The 9,532-nt window shown below is 39.7% G+C and overlaps 2 protein-coding genes across 2 annotated transcripts in view; both read right to left on the bottom strand.

Annotated features, from left to right (window-relative positions):
• The window catches only part of LOC108573431 (bumetanide-sensitive sodium-(potassium)-chloride cotransporter), a 15,301-nt gene extending 7,211 nt beyond the window's left edge, over positions 1-8,090 (bottom strand). The window contains exons 1-3 of the mRNA XM_017935877.1: positions 7,618-8,090; positions 4,611-4,763; positions 4,106-4,531 (exon numbers count right to left, since the gene is read on the bottom strand). Coding sequence (XP_017791366.1) covers positions 4,106-4,372 — 267 coding nt within the window. The 5' untranslated portion in view covers positions 4,373-4,531; positions 4,611-4,763; positions 7,618-8,090. The remainder of the gene's footprint in view (positions 1-4,105; positions 4,532-4,610; positions 4,764-7,617) is intronic.
• An 850-nt stretch (positions 8,091-8,940) lies between these two features.
• The window catches only part of LOC108573410 (ubiquitin-like protein 7), a 1,460-nt gene continuing 868 nt past the window's right edge, over positions 8,941-9,532 (bottom strand). The window contains exon 2 of the mRNA XM_017935852.1: positions 8,941-9,529. Coding sequence (XP_017791341.1) covers positions 8,941-9,529 — 589 coding nt within the window. The remainder of the gene's footprint in view (positions 9,530-9,532) is intronic.

Raw genomic sequence — 9,532 nt, 5'->3', positions numbered from 1 at the left:
AATTTTCCTTCGTCGTTTTCTTTCTACCACGTGTTCGATCGATTTTACACGTAATTAATTCAATTGCGTTAAATCGAGTCGGTTATTCATCGCTGACCTTTCGCGCTTGTCGATTGATACGATGGAATAATAAGAATGAGTGCACGTTGATACGTGCTTCATTATGTCTTTTGTATGTTAATGCATTACAAAGAGACAGAGAGAGAGAGAGAGAGAGAGAGAGAGAGAAATAGATAGATAGATAAAAATGAGAAAGACATTAGCGATAAAAGTGGACAAATTGATTTAGAATTCATCGGAGATACGCTGATACATTCGAGCGTGGTTTAACAAAGATATCAATTTCTCGAACGAATACATACTTCGAATAACCGAGCATTGCGCAGCGGATGAGACAGTCTTGTGGCATTTATGATCACTTCAAGTGATGCATTAATTGTTCAGCCGAACGTGGGGGGTCTCTATTTTAACCTGCTTCAAACTACGAATGTTGTATACTTATACAGCGATCGCGTACATTTTCCAAGATTTTTTTTAGCAAGAGAGAAATTTTCCGATCGATCCACGACGAAACCGCGCCGTGTCCGAGATGCGTTTAAAAATAATCCCTACTCGTGTCTGCCGTTTTTCAGAAGAGTGTCAGACCGACGAAAAAAAAAAAAGAAGGACCGTCGATTTTCATCTCTATGAAACACACGTTGCTAATTAGTTCTGTCGATTGTACAGAGATAACGATTCAACGATCTGTTTGTCTTCACTCCGGTCGGATACGATACGCGCCTCTAAAAATAAATATTGTTCACGCCTCTCGCTTTTCAATATTTACCAATAGCTCTTGATTTTCTCGTTAAAACCCTCGTAAAACGACGCATCGCTAATGAGCTCCGACGGTTTCGAAAGACAACACCGCCGCTTAATTTGCATTGCGCACCGTCGATTTATTAACTCCTGCGAGTAATAAATTCTTCCGTAAAACGCAGCCGATACTCGGTCCGTGCTACTACTTTGCGAGTAGTACAAACAGAAATATCGACTCACCTGGCCGCGAAACAACAGGAAGAAACGAAATTAAGAGTTAGAAGAGGTTTTCCATGCCTGAACGCGCGAACGGTAAGCTGTACACAGGCGTTTTACCTGTTTATCGCTTCACCTCTGAACTGTCTTCACCTTTCGAACCTAAATTGAATTTGCCTAGTTTCAAATTTAAAAAATGATATTCTATTTCTTGCAAACGTGAATAGGATGTATTTTACGTTCGATACAGCCTTAAAATAAAAACGAATCATCCTTTGATAAATTAATTATCGTTGTCCGAAGAATTGGCTAACCAACGACGAGTTAACTTGTCTTGCACAGTTATCAGGTTAACCAGCCCTACGTGAGAAGCTTTCACGAATTTTCCATCACCGTTATTTTACATTCCTTTTCCTCCCTAATCCCATTTGAAAGTTCCGCTACACAGGTACACAGGAACTTTCTATAGCTTTCTCTTCTGGATGAAAAGCAATTGCTCGTTCGTGCTTTTTCACCTTCTGCCGTCGCCTATTCTGCTGGAAAATCGAATTAAACCGGGTAACACGCGGGGTTCACCACGAGGCAACATCGTACTGAATCGTATCCAAAATTTATTTAGGTTGAATTATAGTTAACCCCGTGTCAGGGGCAATCTAGATGATGGATTTAAGCCGTTACATTGCTACGGTTGTGCCGGACATATCATATTTCGTCGTGGCAATCAGTTTAGCCAGGCTTATATTTAGCTAAACACACGATGAGACTTTGTGAAAAAGAAGAAAAAAAAGAAAACAAACTCTTGGAAATTGTTCTTCGATCAACGTTCGAACGATGATCTCGTTCGATAGAGATAGATAGACAGAACGATGGTGGATAATTTAGCGCTGGATAATACGAAGAAATAAATCAGGGAACAATTTTGACCACGCCGCGAACACTTCTTAAACAATGTACTTGTACAATAGGGTATAATTAAGCGACCCTTCTGGCTATTAGCTATTATTTCTAACAGCAGTTCGTGGAACGCGATATTTACTTCTTGCTTCACTCGTTTAGCTGCTGTGTAAGTACCGTGTTCAGTATTAAATCAGATTCGTTTAGGTTCATCTAGTTTAATACCGCGGTGTTATTTGCAACGATAAATTGTATCCCTGGAGGAGAACGTTCGCTTGGAAAATCTTTGGTTGTACGCGAGGTTTCGATATCGAGAACGTTGCCTCGATCGTTAGATCCTACGTGTGAAATATCATTCGCCGAGGATCAGCTGAGATTTTCTGATTTATCTACCGCGATACGTATCGTGTTGAGCGTTTATTTTCGGAACGAAGCTAATTCGTAATCTCAGAAATTTCTCCGGGAGTTTGCTTTGAATTACACGTTGGAAAGAATGAAAAATTGTAAGGTTCATCAAGGATTGTAAGGACCAAAGATGAAGGAAATAAGAGTAGACCAATTATAACGAACGAAGTACGAACAATCTCTGTTTGAAATTACAAATATTATAAGCACTGAAGATTCTATTTTGCACCGTACACACGTGAGCACATGTATTACGTGTAAGTTTAAAGAGAAACCCGCATCTATCGTAGAATACTACAAATACCACGATAAAACGCGTCCTTCCGTGTGAATCGAGCAAAAGAAAATCTATTAATAACCATTATCTACGAACCACATTATGTAAATCTCTTATCATCTTACGTTAAATTGTATCGTCGCCTGTATTAAAACACGAAACACAATCCCGCCGCGTTTCCGTCATTTCCGAAAAAAGAAAAACAACGAATGAAAGGAAAAGAAAGAGATCTTTAAAGGAGGCCAAGCATTTTTCACTCAGCGCGACCGTAAATATCGCGGACGGGACCGATACGTGATTCAAAGACACGTCGATTCAGCCGCTAATAAAAATTCTAGTTGCAAACCTTTAATATCAGCCTTTCGATAAATCACCGTCGCGACACGAAATTAAGATAAGAAAATCGCGCGACTCGCAAACGCGCTCGCGATATGTACATGCACGTCCGTTTCCCTATTATCTTCCTTCTTTTTCATTTTTTTTTTTTCAACTTTTGCAACAATCATCTCTCGACCGTTCAATTTTCCTTTTATTTTTCTTTCTTTTCTCTCTCTCTCTCTCCCTGAAAAAGAAACAAGTCGTTGTAGAACGATAAATGATTTAATCGCGGCGAAGTTAACGAGGAAGAAACGCGTGGACATACATACATATACAGCCGACAGACGTCTGAGGAAGCAGAGGAGGAATTTGTGCACGAGCGAGTCCACCGCGGAGCACGTTTACTACACTTGTTTAATTTTAGATCGGAGTAGTTGACGAGAGAGGGTCGTAGATAAGGGACGAACGGAGCTAAGAAATGGGTGAATGTCAATGTACACGACGACGCATCATCGTACCTCGTGCATGTGCTCTAACGTTATTACAGCCGCTGTGCTTCGAATCAGGAAGAGCAAGCGCAACGCGTGTCGTAGAAGCGTTTAGAAAAGTCCCTGAACGAATGTTCATTGAAATTTAACACTTGACCCTTAAGCAACGAACAGGGGGAAAGTTTCGAGTGACCTACATATAGTACATTCGTTTTTCCTTAGATCATCTCGTCTGATTAATCATATTGTTTGTCCACTTTGCAACATTGCCCAGGGACTCCGTAGACCGTCTGATTCATCCGATAACCAATAACACGATTAATCGTTTATTCGGAATTGATGTTTCATAATGGAGGCAAGCGTAGAGAAGTTCGTGCGATGAACGGTGTTATGTAAGGTGATATCGGTTAAATAAGAATTAATATCTCGCCCTAATACTCGAAGCTCGATCGCAGAGTACATTTTATAGAAACGATCTCTGTATTCGAACCGTCGATTTTTCCTGACACCGTGTGACGCGTTCGTTAGAAATTCGAGAGAAAAGGAAGGAGAAGGTTGTGCAAACACATTAGAGGAAGCTAGCCAAATTATAGAGGATGTGAAACGTGTAACATCACACATCGTCGTGACCATAATGAACACAACTACCAACGTATTATAAAACAAAGAAATAGCGGTTCTATTAATGGTCAAGTATCATCATCCTTACCTTGTTAAGCAGAGTGGGATTGTGTAGCTCGTCCAAAGACGGTCTATGAGCAGCCTGGATACTCATGATGTTCCTGTAATTGTCCAGCCTAGGCAGTGCCTCTCTGGTCATGTGCCTCAGGGATTTTTTCGTCTCTTGTTCACCTAGAAGACTGGCACGACCTTCGAGGCTGTCCACTCGATTCACGTGGAACCTGGTCCTCCTTAGAGGATTCAATTCGACCGTTTCCGAATCCGTATCACCGTTTATACCGTTCTCGTGAGCCATCTTTTTCCTCCTTCTCTAAAGTCTTCTCCCGAGATTTCGCGTCTACTTTCGCTTGTTCGTTACACTGCTGTCGGAGAGATGCAACTGACGACGATCGAGCTCTCGACAACAATCTAGAAGCTGGTCTCCGTGACGTTTGTTTGTAGACCGTTCCTCAGGCTGAAAATGCAGACGATCAGAAAAAAGAATCCGCTAATTCCTCACGTTCCGCCGCCAATTCGCCGATTTATTGATTCACCTTCGGATTCGAGCTCTCTCTCTCTCCCTCTCTCTATTAACAATCGTTTTACCATCGGTCGTGTTCAATCTCTCGAGTGTGTGGTTAGGTGAAATTCGAGGAAGCTTCCGAGAGTAAGTCGCGCTCCTTGCAAGGGGTTTATAGATCGTTTATCTGGAAGATCGTGAGGTGTTTCTTTTTTTTCTATTTTATCTCGAAGGTGAGGGATCGGTCGTTCTATTCTTACTATTGCGATCTGTTTCATTTGGAAATTTGAAAGTGTGAGAACGATCGATGAGAAATTTCTACTGCAACAGCGAAACTTACACCTCTGTTTGCAAGTACTAGGACACTTATTCCACGTGAATCGAGAAAACGATGAAAATTAGAATTTTACAACACTGGAAAATTATGAAAATCCTGAGAAAAAATGATCGCGTCTGGAATATGATACTAACTTCTCTACGAACGTAATAGGTGTCCTAATACATCTTTCGTTCCGTGCACGAAATGAACCCCTTCCGTGAGCGAATTATTCTTCTTTTTTTAAGAATTTCTTATTTATCGCGTCTGTAATGGATGCTAAATTGATACGAATTTTTGTTCGAGTGCTCAAGTGGAACATTATGCGTTCCATTGGTCACGAAAGGGTAAGGTAACATTTTTTCTACAATTAAACATTTCAACGTGACTTTTCAGACTTCGTTTCGAGGTTCGTTCGGAACTTGTATCTCTCCCATGGCAAAAAGCGTGTATACTCGAGGAATCTCGAGGTGGAGACTTTTCGAGAGTTCCTCCAAGTCCTCTGCAAACGTTGCTAATTCAGATTTTTCGATCGGACCGAGGAAGAGGGGCAAAGGGAAGATCGTATAGCGAAGCATCCCTTAGAATCGGCCTGTTTGAAAAGAGTGGATCGGCGCCTGATGATGCCCTTGGTTCTCCACTTACAATTAGTTAACAACTGCCGCGTAGGCTTGTCAATTATGAAATTACCCTTGTTTACAACACTCCACAAATAATTACTGGCTCTCGACGGGTTAATGCATGGATGGTCTAGTTGTCGAATTGATCGTTTTATTCTAACGCGGTAAAAAAGATGGGTGGAGTAGAGAAACTTAAGTTCCGGTTTCTTCCAACGTCTCGATAGCGAAAGATTGACGAGTTGTCTTGTGCTATTTTCTTTCTTTTCGCTTTTTTTTTCTTCTCGAAATTACAAACGACAAGTGACAAGTTTGAAACGTTCGGAAAAATTAGTTTCTCGATAAAATCTGCGAAAGAGAACTGGTTACACCGCGATACATTCGCAATGTTTCGCGTTTACTTTGGAATTTGAAACGTTGCAATTAAGTGTTTCGAAGAGGAAAAGAACTTCGCGAGCAACTTCTTGTGCAACGTATAATTATTCGTTCGAATGTTGCTTCTTCGTCACTTTTACGTTGATGGATATTTAATTACTGCGTTAAGGATTTACACCTATTATTCAATCATTGCTTAATGTGACTCAGTTCCCCTCCATTTACCATTCGTTGTAAATCAACTACGCTTCCAGTAAATCGACGAAACAAGAGAACGCTCCAATCGTTGTAAACGAATTCTTCGCCTTTCGCTCGAAATTGGTCGATTAAAACAATGTATCGTAAACGAGAGCAAGAAAAAATTAGACGATGTGCTTGAATGAGAGAAGAAGGGAAAAAAAGTAAAATTTTCCGTGCTCGTTTCTTTTCGTCCGCCGCGACGTCAAATGTTTTGAAAATGTCGAAGCAAGTTAGGTCGAGTAATTATCGCGAGAATTAACCTTAATCAACGTCTAAGTAGATTACACTAATTTAGCTAAGTTTCAAAATGTTACTTGCACTTCTAACGGCGATCATTCGTTGAGTTATTTCAGAGTAACTGCAACACGAGAATATCGTGTATCTTAGCGCGAACCTGAACCTATAAAATGATCGTGTGTCGTGGGATTTACCTCTGAACTATATCGCGAAAAGAAATTATTGGACGTTAATTGCTCGTTTTATAGTAACTAATCGTAGTTTCAAATTACGTTCCAATTAGGGAACTACTTGTTTCATTGAAATAACGGTACGAACGTTATCTTTTCGAGCCTGTAATGCATAAACATAATTTACGTAGACGTAGAATATTCTGGTAGAAACTGGAGAAAGATTAGATTAGCGATGAATTTTTGGGATAATTTCGCAGAGATAACTCTTTACAAATATAAAAATGTTGTTTTTTGTTTAAATAGATATTTGGCATGTCGTTAACGAAATATTTCTTATGTTACTCTCTATATTAAATTCGAGTCACATTGATATAATTAGATTCAAATGAATTTTTGAGTAAAATAAAAAAATTCCTCGGAATAGAAATATCATACCGGAAGTACACGTTAATCGTGCACCGTTGATTTACGTAGTATTCACGGAAACGCTCGTGACAGGTAACCATGCGTGGTGAACCCTCATGATCATTCGATTCCCGATAGCATTTCGACCGTATGCCATCCGTGCACGTGTAACTAAAATAATTATGGCCACCGTTCTACTTAAAAAGAACTTCCTCGTTTGTTACTTTATACCAGAAAACAACAAGAGAAAACGTACGTATCGCTCTCTACTACGTTTCCCTCTTTCCTTTTCCAATTATACGTTATGTCACATCCCGTTCATTCGTATCAACAATGGGTAAATGATCTTACGAACGCGAATAAAAATGAATTTCAAAATTCAAACGTTCCAATATGTTACTGTACGTTTATAGGTAAATATGGTTTAATGTTAACAATACAATGAAAATCTAACGATGAAAAAGCTCTGGTAGATTTTGAGAAATGTTGCAGTGCCTTGGCAACGCAGCCGGCTCGCCCCAAGCGCCGGCCTTTGCTACAGATGCATTCTAATGTTTCGCTGCATTATTCCCGTTTACGCAGGGGAAGAAAGACCGGTACGTGTTCTCGTGTCTTTTTCACAATAAGGAATCAGTCGCGAGCGAGGGGGTAAAGAAAAGCAAGCATTTCGTCCTTCACCTTCTTTCTCAGCCACGTAAAAGGGACTTCGAGTTGAACAGAGTTTCTGTCAGGTATCCGATCCCCCCATAACCTCACGCCATGAATATTCACGTCTTGGAGCTGCTCTCACATCTGTCCGTTGGATAATATAAAGACGATTCTTAACGTTCGACGCTTTTCGGGAATGCAGATGACGGCATCTCGGGCAACGTGAAAGAAAGCCGGCAAATTCTGGACTCGTTTCCACGATTGCACACGATGCAACTGTCTTCCCTTTTCACTCGACTTACACCGTACGAAAGAACTGGTCCGGTGACGGTGTGCACTTCTTATGTGTTCGCGCAAGCACGTGCCGCTTCTGTCATATGTACTCGTGCGATTTCTCAGATTTGCCACTCCTCCACGCGTCCGGCCGACACAAAATCCCGATTCCTACTGACGGAACATCGTACAATTCCCCTTCACTGAACCGACCGCGCGCTCGCGTACACTAAACCCACACAATTGCATTCACACCGATGCGTGCACGCGTGCACCCGAAGCTCGGGATACACGCGATACTTCGTCACGCACTTTCTTGCAGTGCCGTATCAGATGTTATTCAACCCTGAGCATTTTTCGGAAGATATTCTGTTTTTCTATTTGGTTCATTTTCATCGAAAAAGAGCAATAATAAAAGTTACATTTGAAGTTTCTGAAATTATTCTCTTATATCCTTCTTTTATTATTTTGTCTAATAGCATTTTTGGTCAATTTTCCTTTAAATCGTAGGAAAAGCGTGAAACACTACTGGCTACAAGATATAACATATTAACTGAATATCGAAACATAAACGCAGATGCAGCTATTGCACCACGTGGTTCGCCACGTGTTAACGCAAAATTTTTAAAACTAGCATAAAAAATTTATATCATTTTAACGAACTTTGAAAGAATATGCAAACAAAAAAAAATTATTTCCGTTATAACATAATGCAATATGACGTCAATATGTATATGCAACCTCAACGACTTAGAATTATTATATAAATCAAATAATAAGGGATATTCATAAAGGAATGAAAATGTAAATTGTTAACGATTCAATTTTATTATTTTTTTGATACTTCTTCACCTTATGTTTATGATATATTTCTATTTCGTAAATTTTGTCAACTATACACTTTCGAAAGTTGTTTTTAAATGTCTGAAGTAATAGAAACAAAATTAAACTTTCTTTTAGATATTGTGGAGTTTTTCTTTTTTTAAGTTCTGTAAAATTAATTCTTAAAAATAAAACATACAATTATACTTATGTGTACAATTTTCAAATAGGTACACTGCAAATTTTAATTTAATAAACTTAATTATTGCTAAAACCAGTGAACACAAGGTCAATCGCTGCTTGAACGTCGCCGTTTGTAAAATATAATGCACGCATATTCAGTGTATCATCTAGCAGTCCCAGTTCATGCATTTGCGCTAACTGTCGTTGCAAATCCGTAAATTGTGGTAGAATTGGTGTCCATGTAGAATCACTTAATAAACCTGGTGTTGCTGCAGATGCTTGTTGCATAGCTTGTGTAAACATTTCTGTAGTTATTATTCCAGAATTTGTGCTAGCAGCTGAAGTAGATGAAGGAGAATTGGAAAGAGGAAAACTCCTAGCTCTTGCTCTAGAAACTGCTGCTGCAAGTTGTGCATCAGTAATTATAGAGTTTGATGGATTAGAAGATAAGTTTGGTGGTTGGGTAGAGTCTGAAGATTGAGAAGAATCCCCTGCCATTTCATCATCATCACTTAAATTATCTAAACTATAAGAATAGGTAGCAGGTTGTGAATTAGATAAGGAAGAGTTGGAGCCAGCAGTTGCATTGTTCTGTACTTCTGCATGAACTGCTGCAGCTATGTTTTGAGCAGCTTCTACCAAAACTGGATGTGTCTTTACAAATCTA

This window comes from Habropoda laboriosa, unplaced genomic scaffold, assembly GCF_001263275.1.
Source record: "Habropoda laboriosa isolate 0110345459 unplaced genomic scaffold, ASM126327v1 scaffold92, whole genome shotgun sequence".
NCBI lineage: Eukaryota > Metazoa > Arthropoda > Insecta > Hymenoptera > Apidae > Habropoda > Habropoda laboriosa.
Note: the sequence above shows the minus strand (reverse complement) of the source record. Positions and strands in the feature narration are given on the sequence as shown.